The sequence below is a fragment of the Pomacea canaliculata genome, linkage group LG9 (genome assembly GCF_003073045.1).
Source record: "Pomacea canaliculata isolate SZHN2017 linkage group LG9, ASM307304v1, whole genome shotgun sequence".
NCBI classification, from domain to species: domain Eukaryota; kingdom Metazoa; phylum Mollusca; class Gastropoda; order Architaenioglossa; family Ampullariidae; genus Pomacea; species Pomacea canaliculata.
The window spans coordinates 26,436,898-26,459,874 of NC_037598.1; the positions used below are offsets into that span (position 1 = coordinate 26,436,898).

Genomic DNA, 22,977 nt, shown 5'->3' on the forward strand with positions numbered 1-22,977 from the left:
TCACACATTACACACATACACATACACACATAACATACACATTCACACATACACACATTCACACATACACACATTCACATACATTCACACATTCACACATACATATACATACACACATTCACACATACACACATTCACACATACACACATACACACATTCACACATTCACACATACACACACACATACACACATACACACATACACACATTCACACACATACATATACACACATTCACACATACACACATACTACAGTCAAGACTACAGCAGTTAAACAAGTGTGTAGAGAAAGGTGAGCGTGAAGACAGCTCAGTGTGCACGTGCCACAGGTCGCCAAACCCTGCGACTCGCTGTCAACATGCAGCTGGAGGCGCTCGTCCCTCCGTGTGGATCCCCCTCAGCCCTCGCCGTGCGGAGGTGCAGGAGGCGAGTGGTGGCGACACCAGGGAAGCTGCAGCGAGCCCTGTAATTGTGGGGCTAATGGCGGCTTGTGGCCGAGCTGTGTGTGCTAAACCTTCATTTAGCGCCAGTGAGCCTGTAACTGCCGGCAACTGTGTCTTACAGCCCCTAATCCCCCCGTAATGGCCGCCACTTGCCTCCCGTCATGGAGTGGGGCGTACGTATTCATTCCTGACAGCGTAATGTCTGTCTGCTGCCACACACACACACGCACACACACACACACGCACACATACTGACACGCACACACACACACACGCATACACACTGACACACACACACGCTCACACACGCACACACTCACGCACACACACAAACACACACACGCACGCACACGTTATATGCCCCATGGGCGCGTGTGAATAAACTAGAGGCTGCTGTGACGAGTTGACAAACAGATCATCGCATGTCATAAAGTGTGAGGCCTGCTGTGTCAGCCGCGGGCTGTCTATAGGGCACCTCACCTGAGACAGCTTGTAGCGACACTCACGGCTTGTAACAGTCTATGGGTGCTGGTCTCACAGTGTGACAGGTGCTGGTCTCACAGTGTGACAGGTGCTGGTCTCACAGTGTGACAGGTGTTGATCTCACAGTGCGACAGGTGCTGGTCTCACAGTGTGACAGGTGCTGGTCTCACAGTGCGACAGGTGCTGATCTCAGAGTGCGACAGGTGCTGATCTCACAGTGTGACAGGTGCTGATCTCAGAGTGCGACAGGTGCTGGTTTCACAGTGTGACAGGTGCTGGTCTGTCAGTGGGAACGTGTTCACAGCCGTCACAGCTGATTTCACAGCCTCACCAGTGTTGATCTCTCGAAAACACACAGTCGCCTCATGCGTACTAGCAAGACCCCAAAGAATTTAGCCTTAGCAGAAGCCCTGGGTCTAGGTGACAGGTGCAACTGCCGCAGGTGCTATAAGTGTTTGAGAAGCAAGGTCCGCTGTCCACTCACGTGGCGTCCATTGTCGGCCCCATTGTAAGGAGTGAAGTCTGATTGCTTTATATTCATTGCTTCACGCACAAAACGCTATGTAACCTACAAATGCAAAATCACAGGTAAGCTAACTGTGATGCAATATGCACACGTGTGTGAAGGGATGCTATTATTATCACAAGAGCACTTACAGATTCACACAGACACACACATCTGTCAGCAGGGTACCTCCTGCTGACAAAGAGTTAAAATGTTCTCGTCGTCTCAGCGTGAAGCGATTGAGTCGCTTCCATTGCAAAGCGAGGAAAATGTGGAATTAATTTGCAGGTGCTGTCTTTTAGTGACGTGAGGAAAGCCTCCTCCACCTCGCACAATCGCAGGTGTCATCAATCCCTGCAGTAATTGACCGCTCTCCTGCCTGTCAGGCCTCAGTGCCGTGCGCAAACACACCGGATATTGGCTGGCGCTACGTCACCGGCCTCCCTCCTCAACAGACCACGGTCGGGTGATGAAGCGGCGCAAGGACAAAGGTGTGTTACCTGCTATGACTACAGGTGAGGAGGGCTGAGGGGGACACGTCAACTGTCTGCACCGCTGACAACAGTCGTCTCCACGCGCAGCAGCATCTTCACACAAAAGTGCTGAAGCCACATCACTGCACCACACCAAGCACCACCACCACTATGGTGGTGTCTACAGCTGCGACCGCATCACACCACGCTCACACAGCGCCAGTAACACCCTGCATTACACTACTAGCATTACTTTCAAAGTAACGGTCACCTACCCCAACAGTCCTCTATGGCAGTCATTACTCTAATACTGACAGCAGTCGCTAGTGTGGCAACGTGTTACCATGTAACACTTGGCAACGTGCCGCCATTACTGTACTGGTAACAACCATTACAGGTGTAATTACACGCGCTCACTTGTTTATTTAACTCTAGTCAGCCACACAACTAACAAACATGTTTGTTGACAACAGTGCCGTGCAGTCAACTACAACCATGACATATCACCCTTTACCTTTGACCCGCAGGTGAGCGCTGGCCATGTCTGTATCGTCCCCCACGGCGGCGATGCACGTGTAGACGCCCGAGTCCTTGAAGCGCGTGTTCCTGACAATCAGAGTGTGACGGTTGCGCTCGGCCTTGTACACGTGCTGACCTGACCCCTGGTCCGCATCGTTACGCTCCACCGTCAGAAAGTCGCCATTGTGCTTCCACTGCACGCGCAGTCGGCTCTCCTCCGCCGGAAGTGTCCGGACCTTGCAGACGAACTTTGCCCTCTCACCTTCAAGGACTTCCACGTTCTGTAGAGGCTCCTCGATGTGGACATCTCCTAGCAAACCACAGACAAGTGAGAAAATGTTTTCACATCGGGTAAGGACAGACAACTCTTTACTACAGGAATTCTACGGGAGACAACTGCGCACACGTAGGATCTGTGAGAACTGCGCGCACCAATGAGCACAGAGACGAGAGAGCACGTGACCAGACATTAGGTGAGGCTGGGAACATGGAGAGTAGCAGTCGTGGCAGTTGGGTGATGAGTGAGTTAATGACAGCGGAATCCACGTTCTCCGTGTTGAGCCTTTGACAATAATTTAGTTTGATGTTTGTAGTCGCCTACAGCCTCGCACACTGCTGCCGCCGATGTGAATAAACTTTGAATTACAAGCAACTGTTTGTTCTTTTTGGCTGGAAACTGGTGATTTGGCACTGCGAGGTACTGCTTGTAAGACTTGTAGTATTTACGTTTTTATTTCTTGTCTTTGTTTCCTGAAATAGATGGCCGCCTTCAATTTTTAAATAGGCACAAATTACTAATTCACAAAATTTCGAATTTTCATAAGTCCAGTTTTTTCCGAGTTTTGAAATCAATTCTTTTTCAAATTCTCTGTAAACTCTTTTTGTAATGATGCCGGTTTCAGCGGCGAGGGTAACATTATTAGTTCGTGCTCATTGTTAGTTCATGCTCAATGTTAGTTTATGCTGAATGTTAGTTCATGCTCATTGTTAGTTCATGCTCATTGTTAGTTCATGCTCATTGTTAGTTCATGCTCATTGTTAGTTCATGACTGCCAAACCTATCAGCTCGTACTTATGATTACTGACCTTCACGACCCTCTATTTCACTTGCTTTGCGATAACAAAGATGATAAAATTAATGCAAAGCTATCAAGCAGATGTCTGGAGTGCATATGAGAGCTTTTGTGTGCAAACACTGATGGCAATCGCACAAAAAATGTTTGCAATGCTAGGAATGACATTGGGGACAAACCCTTTGGAACAGAAGCCGGGTGGACACCTGAATATATTGAATTCAACGCTTGCTTGAAGAAAGAGGACATTTCCTGCCACATGAAAGTGTTAAAATAAATATAAAATAAACATTAGTTTTATCTCGGTCACAAAGAAGTCTATCCAGTGACAGAGTGAACACAGCCGACCTCTCTTCAAATACTTCTAGAGAGCTGAAGGATGTGTTGAAGATGTCAGTGAAGACAGAGGAGAGCAGGTCGTGCAGTCTGTCAGTGTAGAGGCAGACATCATCAGCACCTGCTGCTTCCCCACAGCTGTGTACCCGGGATAAGCTGCGCACCACGTACCCACTCGTGACAATGCGCAGCCCGTGTTCACTTGTCAAGTTGCTCCCCGTGTTCACTTGTCAAGTTGCGCAGCCAGTGTTCACTTGTCAAGTTGCGCCAGTGTTCACTTGTAACAACGGGAAGTGAAAGTGGGGACTGAGGAGCTGTAGCGGTCACTGAGTGGCACTGTGCCGGTCACACCGACTGTCACTGACACAGTGTGACATGCAGGACTTTTTTTGCACTGATGCCTTTTATTCTCTCAGTGAAAGCGCCACCTAGCGGGCATGCACGTCATTCTTTCCGTTAAGTGTTAATCATTCCGTCTAACTGAAAGTCAGTTGAGAATGTAAAGTCTTTCTCTTTCTCTCTGAACTGTTAGTTGTTAGAGAGGTCTGAGGTACAAGCCGGGTACATTGCTGAGAATGTGAGGTCTTTGACTGCTGGCTGTTAGTGATTTCTTGGGTACCTAGTGAATGTCAGGGTTAGAGTTCAAAGTGGCTAACCGGTAAATGTCATGATGTCATAATTGGTAAATGTCAGTGAATGTCATGATGACAGTTGAAAGTGACTAACGGGTACCTAGTGAATGTCATGGTGAAATTAGAAAAGAGGTTTAACAATGCAGGAAGAAAGAGGAAGACGACAATTTTCCTAATAAAACCCAGGAGGGATGTGGAGAACAAACAAAAATAGAAGAGGGAAAATTGCCTCCCCCTGGCATCGACTTAAGACAAAAGAAGAACAAAAGAAAGGAAAGAAGAAAAAAGCTTGCCACCACAAAAACCGCGACGAGAGGTGTCTATAAATAGCAGCATGGTGAAACAAGCAAACTACTTGGCGAGCAGCTGTCAACATTCTCCATCTCAGTGACTGTCCACTCTCTGTCCTACCTCCCAGTGTAACGCACACACTGACTACAACTACGACAACAACAACATGTCGGCGTGGTGTGATGAGGGACACATAAAGCTGCGCACTTTCCCATGGCGATGAGACTCGACTGTTCGTCACACCACGTGCGTCCCTGAAATAGCTCTGCATGCGAGGCTAACTGGCACTCGGCACGAATGACGCAATCAAGCCAACTGCATGTCACGGCCACAACTACCCCGGGTGCTCCAGCTGTTGACCCACAAGCCACGTTCTCAGCCAACACACGCTGATGACGAGCAGCAACGGGGAGGACTTGGCACGCAACACCGCACATGAAGCTGAAGATACTGTTACGTGCTCCTCCGGCGGCACACGCCGTCACTGAGTGGCATGTGACGTGTCCCGGGGTATACACTCATTGAGTGGTGTGACGTATTCTGGGTATACAGTCATTGTTTGGTGTGTGACGTATTCTGTGGTATACAGTCATTGACTGGCGTGTGACGTATTCTGGAGTATACCGTCATTGTGTAGTGTGTGACGTATTCTGGGGTTAGGGTTAGGGTTAGGGTTAGGTGTGGTATGTGACGTATTCTGGGGTATAAAGTCATTGACTGGCGTGCGACGTATCATGGGGTATACACTCATTGGGAGGAGTGTGACGTAGTCTTCAGCGATGCCCGTGACATGATAATTATCTGTCACGATTTGTTTACATGTTTTTTGCCCGGATTCTCGCTGTGACGATGCTCTGTCATCACCTCCCCCGCCCCGCTCGTACCTCCCCTCCTGCTGTGCAGACCGGCTTCTCCTGGTGTGTCACGTGACGCTTGCAGGCTCGTGTTGAGCGACAGACGTGAGCTACGGCGATACCATGAGGGTTGTGTAAGACCTCAGTGACAACACTTGTGGTGGTGTGAGCGACTGGTGTCGACTGGTGTCACAAGCCACTCTTGTCCGCTCCCTTAGTTCTCTCTGCTCTCCCCCCTTTACACACACACACCTAACGTATCCCCCTCACACACCCACACAAATCAAACTCAGCCCGCGCCATCTTATTTGAAGGTGAGTGCGTCCGTGCAACCAAGACAGACACACAGACAGACAAACAGACAGGCAGTGGCATGGAATGGCTCTGTTTCTCTAAACTCATCAGACAGTTGAACTCTTCGCTCGCGGGCCACCGTTCCTTTCATGTTTGATGATGTGCTTGTCTCCCCTGAATTATTGCTGATGCAGTCACGTGGACACGCCCCCGCATCCAGCCCCCACCCCACTGACTGCTGACCCTCCCCGTCCCCCCAGCACCGCGCTGTGCTTTTCCTCGGATATCTGTCTTCGTTTTCTTTCTCGGTCGGATGAGTTTGCTCCCCTGATCCGCCATCAAACTTGTCGGCGCTCGCCGGTCACCGATCATTGGCCACCCTCCTGCACTTGCCCACCCTCCCGCCACACCCTCAAACCGCTCTCCCCTTTTTAGAGAAACGTGTCACGTTCACGTGACAAGTGTCATGGCGCGTGCTTTAATCGATATCGAGGCCCTAAAATATTTGCTAGAATGAGAGCGAGGCCGGAATTGTGGGAGGGAAAAAGTGACAGTTGGTGAGTCACGGAGTGGGTACTTTAATGTGCAATAACTAGCGGCACACAAATACCGCCACCCAGTCAGCACTCACCCTCCCCTGCTCACCACTCCACCGTGCCGCCATGAGTTCTGCAACTTTCTCCATGGCTGACTTCATATTTCTGTTCCAAAGGTCAAAGGTACGTGCGGGGGGATGTCGTAGCTGTGACTGGCTAGAACCTGTCAGATGGCGAGACCATGGTATGCACCACGGAGACTGAGATCGTGCGGTGTCCCACGTGTCCACCCAGTCATGGCTGCTAGTCATGGCCTGACAGCCACAACCTGCTGAGAATGCAAACGCTGGCTTTGAGCAACTTGGCAACACTTACTTTCTGCACTTTAGTCTGCGTGTCCCTCCGTGGCTTTCACAATTCACATCACACACACATGGATTTATCAGCTCGCCTACTCGTCCTTGGTCACCAGCAATGGTTTGGACAGGGGACTGGCACAGGGACCGCGTGCTAAGAGGTTGAAGCACCGTTACAGAGACTGGAGTCAGCAGTTCTCGTGTCTCCACGCAGCGCGGACAAGGGCGCGATCACCATGGTTACTAAGAGTGAAGCAGCCAGGGAGAGGCTACAGGAAGTTGTCTTCCATGGGAGATAAGTGTCTTGGTTGACACCCAGGGTAAGCTGGACACTCCGCTGCCTTGCATGAGTCCCTGGGAAAGCCACGCCACCAGCAGACGGCTGGTCATCGCCTCATCGTTTTATCGTCCTCCATTTCTGACGTCACCCACTTTCCGGAAGTAGCTTTAAGGCCCACCTCCTTCCGCCTCGTCGCATCGCCTTTCGATTGTCGCCCCTGAAGGTCTGAGGAAATGCTGATGATTCCAGGCGAGCAGCAGACAGCACGACACGTGCGGGGTTGTGTGAGCAATTTAACCGCCAGCAATTGCGGGGGCAGTGGGAGGGGAGGGCAAGGGTGAGCAGTGACCCCACTCAGGTCTTGCAGGTCGGAAGACGGGACGAGTTGTCTGGCTGTGGCTGACAATGCTAACGTGTGGATTAGACATTTAAGTTAGTGAGGGCATCAATTTTCATTAGCTATGTATGTCACAACTTAGCGATGTGGGTCACACATTGAGTGGCGAGGGTCACGATGTTAATTAGCAATCTGCAATTTGAGACTTGGGACAGTGGGAGAAATCAGCGGCACACAGACAGGCCATCAGTGACGAGGAGTGTCCACCAACTGCTCCACTACTTCAAAAAAAAAAAAAAACGAAAAAAAGACGGACATGTCACGACGGGAGGTCACTGTCCCAGGGTTTTTCATCCATTAATGTTTTGTGTGCAGACCTGCGGGCACGACGGCTGTGACAGACGGACTTGTAGCGACAGGGGGCGCTTGACTGTCGCAATGCCCAATGAGTATTGACATGTCAGTGCACGCGCCATCTTCTCGGAGAAGATGGAGTGAAGAGAGTCGCAGACCCCACAGGAGGCGGTTGGCGGGGTTTCAAGCTGCAGCCCCTCCTCCTGGTCCTCCTCCTGTCCAATCATCTCAAAGCTTTATCCAGCTCTCACTAACATCAAGACCATCACCACAAATTCAGGAAATGTTCCCCCACCCGACAACCCCATGCCACCTTCGGGTTTTGTTGTGTGGTGATGGCACATCATGTCAGTAGTGTCATGACACGTCTGGCCCTCACACTCGCAGACCACCGAGCCACGGCTCACTTTATTGAAATGTTTCCGACCCCAAGAGTCTGATAGTATGAGCGACAAAGACTGAAAATAAAATGAGCATTATCACACACCATACCACTTTCATCGGGCTTCCAGTCTCCTGTTTCTCATCAAGCATCTGCTGATGACAGGCAGCTGTACAGCTCCACCCCACAGAGCACTGACACCACAGAAGTCTGCACTAGTCAAAGAGTAGATGGCATACAGCACTGACACTGAACGGGCATCAAACGGATGTCTTCTCTGCTTGATAGACAAGTTACAGCTGTCAGTCACTCTATCACAAGAGACAAGTTACAGCTGTCTGTCCGTCTATCATCATAGACAAGTTACAGCTGTGTGTCAGTCAGTCTATCATCATAGACAAGTTACAGCTGTGTGTCAGTCACTCTATCACACGAGACAAGTTACAGCTGTGTGTCAGTCAGTCTATCATGACAGACAACTTACAGATGCACAGAGCGTGTTGTTTATCACAAACAAAATGTCCGTGGAATGAAGTGTTTGTTTACAATATACAGGCCTAACGTTTTCTAAGGTCAGGCCGCCATGTGTCCAGCTACGTCCGCTACCCGTTAAGGGCGACAAGTACCACGTATTTGGGGTAAAAAACAATCCAAAAACAACCCAAAACAACAACCCCCCCAAAAAACAACAACAACAACAACAAAGCAACCTGTACTCCTTTCCCCTCAAAAGCGTGATGTTGCAAGTGCAAACACAAACAGAATAACCGTTTTAAGAGACAGCAATGATCTCCAAACAGCCAATCGTGTCACGAATGCCAAAGGTCGTTCAATAGGGTCAACATTTGTGACATGTCGAGTGTTTTTCGTGTCCATTCCTTTTGTTTGAAGTCTTTGGAGCATGGGAAACAGTCTTGAATGATGGACGCCTGAAGTGTCCGTCTTCAACACCTGCACACAACAGTTTCTGCGAGACTGGCACTCAGCCTCCTTCTCGCCAGCTGCCTAGGCGACTGCATCCCTTGTTCACCCTTTTCTTTGAATATCCAAAAGTACTCAAGGTTTTGCTTGGTGATCCATGACCCTTTCTTGCCTGCTGAGTGTGTACAGCACCTGCACTGAAGGCCTGCCACCAGTACACAGGCAGGTGATGCTCTTTACACCGAGGTCAGCAGTCGCCACGTGTGTCATCAGCTGTGACAAACAACTTCAGCTGGAAATACCCACGTCATGTCAGTGGCACTCGCTGTATCGACTATGTGTGTCAGCAACTGCGTGCTGACAGCCGCAAGTGTCACGACAGGTCAGTATGATGACACAATCATCAGCTGTAAGACTCATCATCATTGCCAGGCTCTAACCCTCGCCCAAAGCCATGTTGTAGCAGAAATTCTAAAAGTTTTACACTTGAAAGCTTTTTGGCCTCTTGTGTGAGCTCACATGGCATCGAGGATGTTTGATGTTTGATACATCACCTTTGACCTTTAGTGCGCATGACAGTTAGGTTAGAGTGAGCTTAGAAGGTATGCTACACAGATTTCTCATTTAAATGAATACAATGAAGTATGAAGCCTTTGTGTGTGACGGCATGGCTGACTGAACACGAGCAAAAGCCGCTCAAATGCAGTCAAGCGAGCGAAAAGACTGGCTTACTCGATTGTCTCAGTCTCTCACTGTCAGACATGTTGGCAGCCACTCCTGCACTTTTGTTGATGCTGACTAAAACCTCGTGAGCCTGCTTCTCAAGCTGTCTTTGTGATATTTATCAGTTTCGCTATTTCACACGCACAAACACAAGTGAATTACTCCTTTTTGTATGTTTAGAAAATAGCAGTTGGCGAGAGTTTTTCCCGAGAATAACTCGATTTACGAGGGTCCAGAAAAGGAGGAATTGAAGGCTTTGGCGGACTGGAGGTTGCAGATCAACAGAGGTGCCGTGTGTTTGGTCGATTCGTGTTAACATTTAATTGAGTCTTTTCTTTCTGCATGTAATCAGGCGGCTCAGCACCGCCAGCGCCCTCTACAGTCGCGCATTTCTCCAGGGGAATTTTTTACAATAAAAATTGTGTGACAATGGAGAAAACCAAGCAAGGCAAAGTATTCACGCCAGATACGTGGCTTAAGAAAATCCTGTTAATTACATTGCCTTTCTCTCATTCTCTCGCATTACTCTCCACTTTCTTCCTCCTGTCGCTCGCCACGTCCACAGTTGTCTGCCCTGATACAAGCTGAGACAACTGAGTGGTTAGTACAAATGTTAGTACAAATGCTGGTTAGTCTACTCTGACCATGTTATCTCAAATGTCAGACAGATTTGTCTGTCTGGTTGTTAATGTTTAAATACTATAGCTCACGGTTTATCGTTTTGTAAGTTTTTACCTGTCTACACACGCACCTGTGTTCTTTCCATTTATTTTATAGTTAAAAGAGTTGAAGTGTGCTAATGTTTTGATAAGTAAATGAGAGAGTGCTTGCAAGTCATTGTGTGAACTCTGAATGTCTAGTGATAGACCTCGTGTGCCCCAAGTTCCCATCCTTGAGCACATCCAGCAGTCTGCTGTTCTCTGTTCTCATCACGTGCAGAAGTCTTTGAGTTGGTTTTTCCCTGGGAAGGTGGAATCCGCCATAAGCTGCCTGACCTGCGGGTGCCGGGCGCCAGACATCAAAGCGTGGACTCATGCCGCCAAATAGACTCGATTAAAACCCTGATTTCTGGGGCTTCCTTCACCAGGCACACTGGGAAACATCGAGCTGGTCCTGGCCGTCCACACCCTCAAGTTTGATGAAGGTCCTTCATGTGGTGTCTCGGGAGAAAATGAAAACCCAAAGCTACGATGTGTTAGTCATCACCTGCCATGAGACTTGTGTGTGGGTGGGGGAGGTTTGGGGGAAGGGGAAGGGAGGAACTATTGCTGACCTCCCTCGCCAGAGAGCAGAGAGAGGGGAAGTAATGTCACTGACCTGCCAAGCCCAATAACTCTGAGGATACTGGAAAGGAGGGAGAGCAGTCAGTCAACCGTAAATTATGAAATCGTGCGCGTGGTAGACGTGTACGTTGATGTGTAATAATTATATGATGCTATTTAATTAAAGTTTGTGGTAGACCTACATGTCATAATTATAGGATCAGCCAGTCTCAGGTAAGTGAGAGGACAGGCTGACTTTTAAGACTCACTGTCAGACAACTGGTCATAACTGGTCATAACTGTTTTGACTGAACATTACTGGTCATAACTGGTCAACATAGGATACAGCTCTAGGGTGGGAATGGCATGCCGACAGGTGCACAGCAGTTGATGCAACAGCCACGGATAGACTAGCAGCTTAGGGAACAGCTGTTGGCTGGGGTTAACACAGGGTTAACAGACACGGAGCTGCTCGTTACCACTCACGAGTTCAACTGATGGGACTGGAGGTCTGTCAGCACGTTCTGGAGAGTACAGGAGAGAATGTTCCCGAAACACGATGTTTATATGTTACAGGATTCTAGGAATATAAAAATTTAGGAATGCGAGAAAATGGGAATATAAGAATGCAGGAATATAGGATACGTGATTATGGGAATACAGGATTATAGGATTATAGGATACAGGATTATAGGAATACAGGACAAAATGAAAAGACACGTGAAAGGATTGAGTATGACACAAGTGTCAAGTGGTGTCAGGAATGTGGTGTCAAGTATCGTAAGGACGTAGTGTAGCCTCCTCGTAGAACCAAACCCTGACAGCTGTAGAGTACTGGCTGTAGAGCGAGGAACCCAACGTGACAGGGTATGTGTGACACGTCAAGCGGTGGTGATGTGACATTATTACACTTGTTATTGTAAGGAAGTGCGGTGAGTGTTCAGCCCGTGACTGTCAAGAGGTGTACAATGTGATGTCGGGTTTTTGTGGGGTCCTGGCCAGTCACGTGACTCAACCACACTAATTAGTGCTGGCGGGCGTCGCGCGCAGTACACAGTCCACCGCCAGTTGACCAAGTCCTCCACTTTGCATTGGCTTTCACTGAAAGCTCCAAATCTTGTGACTGCCCTCCGAGACAAGAAACCACGCCCTTAGCCAGGAAATGAAAACTGAGATTGACGCTTTCACTGGCGGCCCTCTGAGTGAATTCACAACACGACCCCTTGGTTAGATTGACCACTCCCAACACAAGTCAGGGCCTGATCATCAGATGAGACTGACTGCTGCAAACAGGCGGGTGGCTGGTGGAGAGGAGCACGCAGCCCGGTCAGGCACAGAGGATGTCAACTTGAGGCCTCCTGGCCCTTGGCTTGTCGCCAGCGCCGACTGGACTTGTAAGTGACCATTAGTCTGTCACACAGACACTCAGCCACTGGCTTCATCTCCGCCTGTCTCCTCCTCCCGTCACTCCTAACACCAGTCATCCTCTCACCTCTCTTGTCCCGTCACACTCTCCCACTCTACACCCTCACACTCTACATCCTCATACTCACACCCTCACTCCGTTACACCCTCATACCAGTCACACCCTCACACTCTCCCACTCTACACTTTCACATCCTCACACTCTCACATCCTCATACTCACACCCTCACACTCTCACTCCGTTACAGCCTCACACCCTGAAACCCTCACACTCTCCCACTCTACACCCTCACACTCTCACATCCTCATACTCACATCCTCACACTCTCCCACTCTACACTCTCACATCCTCATATTCTCACATTCTCATACTCACCCTCACACTCTCACTCCGTTACACCCTCACACCAGTCACACCCTCACACTCTCACATCGTCACACTTAAGAAGAAGTCAAAGATGGAAGACCAGGCTGTGCGTGTTCGCCATGTTTCACTGTTTTACTCTTGTAAAAGGAAGGTCGCAGGTCAAAAGTTGTATAAAGTTTAAGGTCACATGATCTACAGGAAGGTCAGTGCCAGCGATGGTTGACGAGGTCACGTGCTGGTCATTTGCATCTCAAGGACGGTCCTCGGTCATGGAGGCTCCCCGAGCTTGATGACGTCATCATACAGGTATTGGTGAAGTCAGACCCACGTGACACGACAGGAGCGATTGCAGACACGTTGAACATCCATTATACAAACGTTTCTAAGTGGAGCAGGTGGAGAGACTCGATACTTGGGTTCTTCCTGAGTTGACAGACGATCATTTGCCGGCGCCTGTAAACATCTGTCATCTGCTCATCAAATGGGACGATAGCGATCCTCCGCGACTGATAGCTGGTGATGAGAAGTGGATTGCTTACAAACAATGTGGTCTTGGTCCCGACATGACGACTGGCTTCAGACGATGTGGAAAGCAGACATTGGTCAGAGGAAGGTGATGTTGTCGCTGTGGTGGGATGCTTTAGGCGCCATGTTGCACGAGCTGCTACCTAGCAACCAGTCAGTGGCAACGCTTACTGTCGGCAGGTGGACAGTTTCAGCGAATTCGTCATCCAGAAACTTCCAGACCTCGTTAATCGTAAAGGAGTCGTGTTTCATCACGACAACATCAGACCACACAAACACATTTGATCTCCTGTCAAAACTTATTGGAGCTCGGGTGGGATGATTGCCCCACCCGCCATGTCACCTGACCTTGTGACCTGCTTCGCTCCTTTGCAAACGCCTTGTGTGGTATGAGGTTCAACCCCTGGGAGGCTGTAAATCACAACCTTGTGTACTTTGTCGCCGAGTCTTCTATGAATGAGAAATCATGAACATCACTGAGAGATGGCGAGAGGTTATCGATCAAAACGGACAACAGCTCATTGATTGATCTTTGTCTTTTATATGAATAAATGTCGTTAGAAAAACAGAAAATGTGTCACGAGTTTTCTGACAACCCCACTGTTGCAGTGATGTGTTGAATTCCCGAGGGCTGTACATGTACTTGTCACTGAGAAACAAACTGCTTCCTACAGCGATCTGCTTCGTGGACCGCTTACTACCGAGTATATTATTACAGCTTACCTCTGGGTTAGTGGCAGTCACCGTCTTTCTGACACGTGTATACTGGCCCAGTGACGTGCACAACGTTCTGTTACAGTTTGTCACGACCTGACTAGACGTCACACCAGGCAGAGATGAAGCAAGTGGCTCAGTGGGCAGGGCGCCATTAATCAGCACCGAGACGTGTGAATCACCAGGCGCCCCTCCGGGCCTGCCTGCTCCTCCTGCGATCCTCCTCTTGCCCCGTCCTGCCTGCTCCTCCCGATCAAGAAGGGTTTTATCAGCCATCTCCTGTCACACGCCTTCTCAGGCCGCCACGGACCCGCCACTGCTTCCACATGAGCTGCGACCTGTTGGCCATTATTCTCAATGTTTTTGTGAAACAAAATCCATGAATTCTGTCTGCAGGAGGCTTGCACATCGCTAACAGCGGCCATGCATTCTGGCTTTCAAACACTTGCTATCGCCATGCTGTGTGCGCGCGCATTGAGGGGAAGGGGTGAGTGTATGTGTACAGATGTACATATGTGTAATGCTTGTAAGCTGTATACTCTGTACATCCACACTAACATACGTGACGTGTGATGTGACGTGAACACACCTCTACCACCTACCTACTCAAAGACATGCTGTTTGTCAACAACTCATTGCTGTTGTCGCCATGCGGGATATTGAGGCGGTAACATGTCCTCCATGAAGTAAACTAACCTGGGGTTAGTCTGCCTCCAGTGTATGTTGTGGTCTTACTCGTCATTACCTTGTCACAGGCCAGCTGGTCATGGGTGACACCAGCAAGTGATCGTGTAGCGACGTTACAGTGACCTTAGAGCGCTAGTGACGTCACAGTGACCTTAGAGCGCTAGTGACGTCACAGTGACCTTAGAGCGCTAGTGACGTCATAGTGACCTCAGTTGATGTCAGAGCGCTAGTGACGTCACAGTGACCTCAGGACGTTGTTGAGAAAAAGATTGTGCTGAGGCGTGAGACGCGCTGTGTGCTCAGTGACGTCAGACCAACACGCAACAAGAAGACGACGTACTAGTAACTCTCACGTCAGGACAGTTGGCGAGAGAGGTGACGTCATACAGCAGGGGGTGATAGTGACGACAGCAGTCGCTACTCAAACCTTTTGTCGCTTGAGTAACACGTGACCTCGTGTTTGGCACATTTGTAGCAGACAGCTGGTCAGCGCCTGCCTCAAGTAACGAACTTCTGGTGACGAACATCTCCACACGTGACGCTCCTGCTACTTCTGACATCTCTGTCCGTGTCCTTAACACATCGACCTTAGTCCTACTTTATCCCTATCAACACACTGACCTCTGTCCTACTTTATCCCTATCAACACACTGACCTCTGTCCTACTTTATCCTTATCAACACACTGACCTCTGTCCTACTTTATCCCTATCAACACACTGACCTCTGTCCTACTTTATCCCTATCAACACACTGACCTACTTTTGGCGGCAAGCTTGCCATAGTGTTGGACGTTGCGCGCGTTTTGTTGTTGTTTTATTTATTTTTTAAGGCAATTGACGAATGTTAATCAAGAGCTACAAAGCTGTAGCGGAAATGATTAAGAAAATCGAACCCTTGAATTTTCTGGACACAAAAATATTATTTAGAAAAGAATGGCAAAGACGACCATAAACTTTTGGCTTAAAAACTGGATGTTGGAGACGATTTTTGCTGGCTCTGACATTTTTTCTAAAGATAATCATTTCTGGAATCAACACTAATAACTTCCACATTGCACGGATTCCGCTGTCAACAACCTTAAAGGGCTTGTCTTCTACTGGTAGATCGGAAAATGGCGACCTGCTTAGCGGCTGACGGTAATTAGAGTAACTTGTGTTAAAGCAAACTTCTTCTACATGTCATAGTGATTACACTACACTTGTGTTAAAGCAAACTTCTTCTACATGTCATAGTAATTACACTACACTTGTGTTGAAACAAACTTCTTCTACAGGTCATAGTAATTACACTACACTTGTGTTCTCTTCTACATCTCATGGTAATTACACTACACTTGTGTTGTCTTCTACATGTCATAGTAATTACACTACACTTGTCTTAAATCAAACTTCTTCTACATGTCATAGTAATTACACTACACTTGTGTTTTCCTCTACATGTCATAGTAATTACACTACACTTGTGTTGTCTTCTACATGTCATAGTAATTACACTACACTTGTGTTGTCTTCTACATGTCATAGTAATTACACTACACTTGTGTTCTCTTCTACATGTCATAGTAATTACACTACACTTGTGTTGTCTTCTACAGGTCATAGTAATTACACTACACTTGTGTTGTCTTCTACATGTCATAGTAATTACACTACACTTGTGTTAAGTCTTCTACATGTCATAGTGATTACACTTGTTTTGTCTTCTACATGTCATAGTAATTACACTACACTTGTGTTGTCTTCTACATGTCATAGTAATTACACTACACTTGTGTTGTCTTCTACATGTCATAGTAATTACACTACACTTGTGTTAAGTCTTCTACATGTCATAGTAATTACACTACACTTGTGTTTTCCTCTACATATCATAGTAATTACACTACACTTGTGTTGTCTTCTACATGTCATAGTAATTATACTACACTTGTGTTTTCCTCTACATGTCATAGTAATTACACTACACTTGTGTTTTCCTCTACATGTCATAGTAATTACACTACACTTGTGTTGTCTTCTACATGTCATAGTAATTACACTACACATGTGTTCTCTTCTACATGTCATAGTAATTACACTACACTTGTGTTTTCCTCTACATGTCATAGTAATTACACTACACTTGTGTTAAGTCTTCTTATTATCAAAGTAATTATACCACACTTGTGTGTTGTCTTCTACATGTCAGTAATTATTCTACTTTTGTATTAAAACAAATATATTTTACATGTAAAGTACCAGGGTCATCCGAACGACTTGCCCTTATGGTAATTTCCAAATGCTGTAGTTTTTATCCATTCACTAGAAGAATTATTCGTGACATTTTGTAGAATACCGATGGAAAGGGGGAAACATTCCACGTCCGCCCGCACGCCATTGTGGTGAGACAGAAGCTCTGTTGACCAATTAAAGGGACTTAAATTGTAACATGAACCTTGAACTTGACGGCGTATGACTGGAGTAGATGACAAATAAGTGGACAAGTGTAGTGTCAGCACACGTCACACTAACCCTGACACTATGTTGACCGCCGTGACACACTATGTTGACCGCCGTGACACACTATGTTGACCGCCGTGACACACTATGTTGACCGCCGTGACACACTATGTTATCCGCGGTGACACACTATGTTGAAACACTTTCTAAATTGTTTGTGTGGGAAGCTGCTGTACACAGAATGTATTCATACGACCGTTGACTACACGTCCACCCTGGGTGACGCCGCTAGAGGCGCTGCTGTAAGGCCTGGGTGGCACTCACAGGACTGTCACATCCGTCTTACTCCACTAGATACTGCCGCGTGATTTCCTGTCCCTAGGGTTCTCTCACTACTAACCACACTCGGATTCTGTTCATCTTTAGAACACTAACTGCCAATATACATCCCCCACACACACACTTTCTGCTGTCTCCTCCACCAACCAACAAGAGGGTCCCTGGTGTCCACCTCCCCACACCCACAACTGACCTGCTCACGACGAGCCTGAGGTCTGACAGCGTTCTCTGGAACACCCTTCCCTGTCATCTCCAAAGAACTACTTATTCTGCTACCCTCGTCAGTAAAGATTTCCATCGTTCAGTGTTGGTTGTTGTCCACTTACCCAGACAGAAGCTGCTGGCGGTGAACAGCATGAGCAAAAGGCGAGGAAACAATCGTGACAAGTCGGCCATCTTGTCACATCTTCAGGAGGTTCCCTCGTGTGCGCCTGGCCGTGGGTGTCGCCGATCTCCTCGTGAGAGTCATCAAGCTTTTGGTGATGGTGTGAACACAGGGGTCAGTGAGATGAGACCTGACAGACATACAGACAAAACGTGTTCACACCTGCTAGACAGGTAGACAGTCAGCAACTCATTTGACACATGGCTTGTGCACAGGGCAGATTCTTAACGACTAATTCTGTGTCTGTGTGTCTATATATGTATACATATATATATCTACACACGCATGACTTGCTGTGGACAGTACTTATGTAGCTTGTGACAGTTGCTGTACACTGTGTTCACTTGATGTCAGTTTAGTCAGTGGAATGTGTACAACTGTCAGCGTAGTTTGGGTGTGGGAGCCACGCTTGTTTTCACAGCTACTATCAAACACATGCACGCCTGCACCTTCGTACACCTGTCAGCTAATGTCAGCTAATGTCAGTGTGTACGTGTCAGCTAATGTCAGTGTTGAGTATATGTCAGCTAATGTCAGTGTGTACGTGTCAGCTAATGGCAGTGCCCCTGTGTGCATGTCAGCCAGTGTCAGTGTGTACATGTCAGTGTGTACATGTCAGGTAATGTCAGTGCCACTGTGTACATGTCAGCCAGTGCCACTGTGTACATGTCAGCCAGTGCCACTGTGTACATGTCAGCCAGTGTCAGTGTGTACGTGTCAGCTAATGTCAGTGCCACTGTGTACATGTCAGCCAGTCTCAGTGTGTACGTGTCAGCTAATGTCAGTGTCAGTGTGTACATGTCAGCCAGTGTCAATGTGTACATGCCAGTGTGTACGTGTCAGCTAATGTCAGTGCCACTGTGTACATGTCAGCCAGTGTCAGTGTGTACGTGTCAGCTAATGTCAGTGTCACTGTGTACATGTCAGCCAGTGTCAGTGTGTACATGTTAGTGTGTACGTGTCAGCTAATGTCAGTGTGTACATGTCAGCCAGTGTCAGTGTGTACATGTCAGTGTGTACGTGTCAGCTAATGTCAGTGCCACTGTGTACATGTCAGCTAGTGTCAGTGTGTACCTGTCAGTGTGTACGTGTCAGCGAACCTGTCAGTTTCATCAATCGTGAGCATGTCGTCCCTCCTGCCTGCCACTGCCCTGCTGGTCCTGTAGGAGCTGGCAGTGCCGTCACCTCGCCTGTCATTGGCGGGCTGTCCCCCGGGATCCCCCTGTGATTACTTTGTTTTTGCCGGAGCGATAGGGTCTGGTAACGAAAATTATAGAGCAGGCCCTGACAGGCAGGGTCATAGTTAGACAAGGGTCAGTGCCACATGCCGTTCACACTAGCTCCCCCACTGACACAATCAATGACAATCTGCCAACCTAATCAATAACCCTGACCAGATCAATAACAACCACTGGCTTCATCAACAGCAGTCACGTGACTGCGATCAATGAGAACCCCATGACCTGCTTCATGTCTTATGTTATTGATCAATAAAAACCTTGTGGCCTAATTAGCAATCACGTGACCAACAACAGGCTCGTGACTTGATTAACAACCATCACAAATCCTCATCACTAGCTATCTAATGAGCGGATCAATAGCAGTCACGTGATGTGATCAATAGTTATCTAGTGACCTGATTACCAGCAATCTCGTGACAGTGGTCAGCAAAGGTGGTGGTGGAGGGGGGTATGTAAGCAGTATGCCACCAGTGCAGATAGGTCAAGGACATGCTAGCCCTGTGACCCCAGGGAAAATGCGCCAAAGAAACAGGAAGTGCTTGCTACATACACTCCTGTCTATGTTACACACACTTTACACACGAGTCACGTGTCCACCAATGTACTTCCATATTTCAACTAAGCTCCAAAGATGTTCTTTGTGGCAGGTGTCCAAGTCCACAGACATGTCACTGGCAGCACTGTTCTACCTGCTGTAGTGTCAACCAGGGGGACTTGACCCTCTGACCTCTTGTCTACAGCTCTGCCTCCTACTTCACGTACTTCCTCCATCCACAGTCACGTGTACGCCAAACATGGACAGCTGCATGTTGTTCTGTGACCATCACCGCCCCGCACTACTACCACACTACGACTACCACTACACACCACAGCCACAAGTCAAGACGACGACAGTAAGACGACGACAGTCAAGACGACAGTAAGACGACGACAGACAAGACGACGACAGAAATGTTTGGGCTCTGGCACTGCATCTCACGTGATGGCATTCACCTTCTTCTCGACATCAGTAAGTACATCAACCCCGAAAACAACTGACTCCTTGTTTTGCGACTATTATTATTATTATTATTATCATCATTATTATTATCATCATTATTATTATTATTTCTTGTCAAAAGCTTTAAGCTAAGCTTTGATGGTAGGGTTAAGTGCTTTATAAATATCAACATTATTTTTATTTCTGTACAGTTACAGGTGGCGTTAGTAACTAGCACACACACACACACACAACCTTTTTGCACTCCCACGGCAGTCCAGATGTAATATGTATGTTATACATATATATATATGTGTGTCTAATATGTACGTAACCTATATATGTGTGTAATGTGTATGTAACATACATATATGTGTGAGATACAGGTAGTGCTAAATTAAGAACATTTTTAATCATTTCATGCTGTATGCATGTCACCTAATAATAATTACTAATAATAATGTGAAGCGCAGACGCACTGACCACATCCTGGGCTATACAAGATGATGATGATGATGATGATGATGCAGCTGTGTGTTACTACAGCAGGCACAACAATAAAATGATAAGATGTTGGCGGAGGGTATGTGTGTGTCCCCCAGCCTGGAGTCTGGAGGGACTTCCGTGACGCCAAGTGTGATGTAGGAGCCCAGCGCTCGCGGGGAGCAACTCTCGGTGCACAGAAACTTTTGTAAGAAAAAAAAAATATTCCACGGCGGTTTTTCTTACGAAAGAATAGCGGTTCTTAATCCCTTCTCAATTATTGGGAAAACATGTCCAAAACTGAATTCACGTCGGGCGATTTGGCAGTTCTCTCCCCCCTAATGCCCACTCGGCCTCACGGGAAGGCACTGCACGTCACGTGGCCGGCCCTGGCTGTGATGACGGCTTTAATAGCTTTGGAAATATACGCTACCACGTATGATCAAGAGATCGATGATTTGTCTCCCTCGGGGCAAAAACTGCGTCTTGTATTCTCAGCCCCCAACCAGTGAACACCAGTTCCATTACAAATAAAAAAAAATCACCTGGGTTGTGCCCACATTACTTCCCTTGAATCCTTTGGCGGCAAAGAGCGAGAGGTCTGAGGCTTGCCTCCCTTTTACTCCACGTGACGTCAAGGAAGGTGTAGGTTAGTTCTGTAATTACACTCCAGATTACATCCTCCCTGGTGGCAGCTCCACCATTTACCCCAATCTACCAATGGGTTTCGCTATCATGAGTTATGTACCCCAGCATCTATTTTTATCTCCATATCGCTAAGACTGGGAGACACCAACCGCCATCTTGCTGTGAGCTCAACGCTCGTGCGTTGTGAAACACAGGCTGCACGTGCTGCCTGCAGGCTTCGTGGCCTGTGAAGACGATGAACAAAACATGGCTGGTCACGTGACAAGAGAAGAGTGTAGGTGAGCAGCGCCGTCTACCACACGCGGCTAGCCCTATATACTCTACACAATGAAGGGGATATCGATGACCGCTTGACATCAGTAATGTGGGATTATATTTCGATGATGAAACTTGTATCCTAACGTACCCCGTTGTCAGTTTGCAAAATCCCATCGTTCTTGATCAGGGGAGGGCAATTAATTTTCCCAAGGGGCCGCATGAGAAATTGGGATGGTTTTAGAGGGCCGGACTAATATAGTTAACTTAGTTTTACCCAATACTGTATATACAGTATATATACTGACAGGCGGGCCAGCGGGCGGGCCGGTCAGAGACAGGAGGCGGGCCGGCCTTTGCCCAGGTCTGTTCTTGATGTTAATAGAAGAAAAATGACAAAAATATTTATTTGTTATACCTGGCAAAGGCAAGGGATTTGAACATAACATGTTATTGAAAGAGACCCCAGTGTCACTGTCATGACACTCGCTGTTCTGTGTGGCACAGTAATGAAACTGTTACCTTGGCAGTGTAACATTCACATAAAACAGACCTGCTAGTTCACTTGGCATTGTGGACTAGCCATCTAGTGAACAAAAGTACACACCTGCTTGTTTATGCTAGTCTCTCATAGTAAAATCCATCTCGTGCGCACTGTTCGTACGACCTGTTGTCGGGGTCTGTGGGGTCACTTCAAAGGTCACGCGTCGTCATTCCTTTCCAAACCTACACAGAAGCCCGGCTAGTCAGGTCACGTGGTAACAGGGCTACGGGTAGCCTGGGGCTCTCCATCTCTAACATCCGTTAATACGTGCGGAGTGGGACCGGAAGACTGAGGTGCTGACGTCAGCGAGTAGAGCTAAGAGTGCACAGGGCCCATAACTCTGACAAGAGCAAGCGGATGTGGTGTGACGTCATCACCGGAGTGAAGAGTGAGTGGCTCCCCGATCTAAGCAGGTAAGCCGACATTTTGTGGGCTGTGAACAAAGCGGAAATGGAAAGGATCAAACGATAGTACTCGGAAATAGAGAGTGACGGCCCTTGTGTCTCTGTGAATTGCTGTGAAGTGCAGGCTGACAGTCCGGGGTCACAGGCTGACCTCTCTTCACAGTTAACTTTGTGTGTGTGTGAATGTTCATATTCAGCCTTCATCGTCACATGCTATACTATAAATTACTTATTACTTACAAGCACATAAATGTCTGACGTGGGTGAGAGTGAGGGTCGCTGGGGTCACACGACATGCGTATCTCACAGACGTACACCGTCTCGCTCTGTCATCTGAGACTAGCCCTGTACCCTATCGTCAACGTGAGTGATGGCTGTGAGTTTTGCCTGCCTCTTTCAGTTATAATCCATTATAATTTTAATTACAAACAATTTAATTGAAATGCAGAAATGCAGATGCATGCCATGAGAACGCTGTCCACCCT

The 22,977-nt window shown here is 47.8% G+C and overlaps 1 protein-coding gene across 5 annotated transcripts in view; it reads right to left on the minus strand.

Annotated features, from left to right (window-relative positions):
• The window catches only part of LOC112572429 (neuroglian-like), a 74,681-nt gene that overhangs the window by 19,065 nt on the left and 32,639 nt on the right, over window positions 1–22,977 (minus strand). For 2 of the 5 annotated variants that reach the window (XM_025252105.1, XM_025252106.1), the window contains exons 2-4: window positions 19,039–19,222; window positions 17,880–18,068; window positions 2,421–2,735 (exon numbers count right to left, since the gene is read on the minus strand). In XM_025252105.1, coding sequence (XP_025107890.1) covers window positions 2,421–2,735; window positions 17,880–17,949 — 385 coding nt within the window. In that variant the 5' untranslated portion in view covers window positions 17,950–18,068; window positions 19,039–19,222. Of the gene's footprint in view, window positions 1–2,420; window positions 2,736–17,879; window positions 18,069–19,038; window positions 19,223–22,151; window positions 22,176–22,977 lie in introns of those variants that run through there. The other 3 variants (XM_025252104.1, XM_025252103.1, XM_025252107.1) reach the window with 2 other exon arrangements.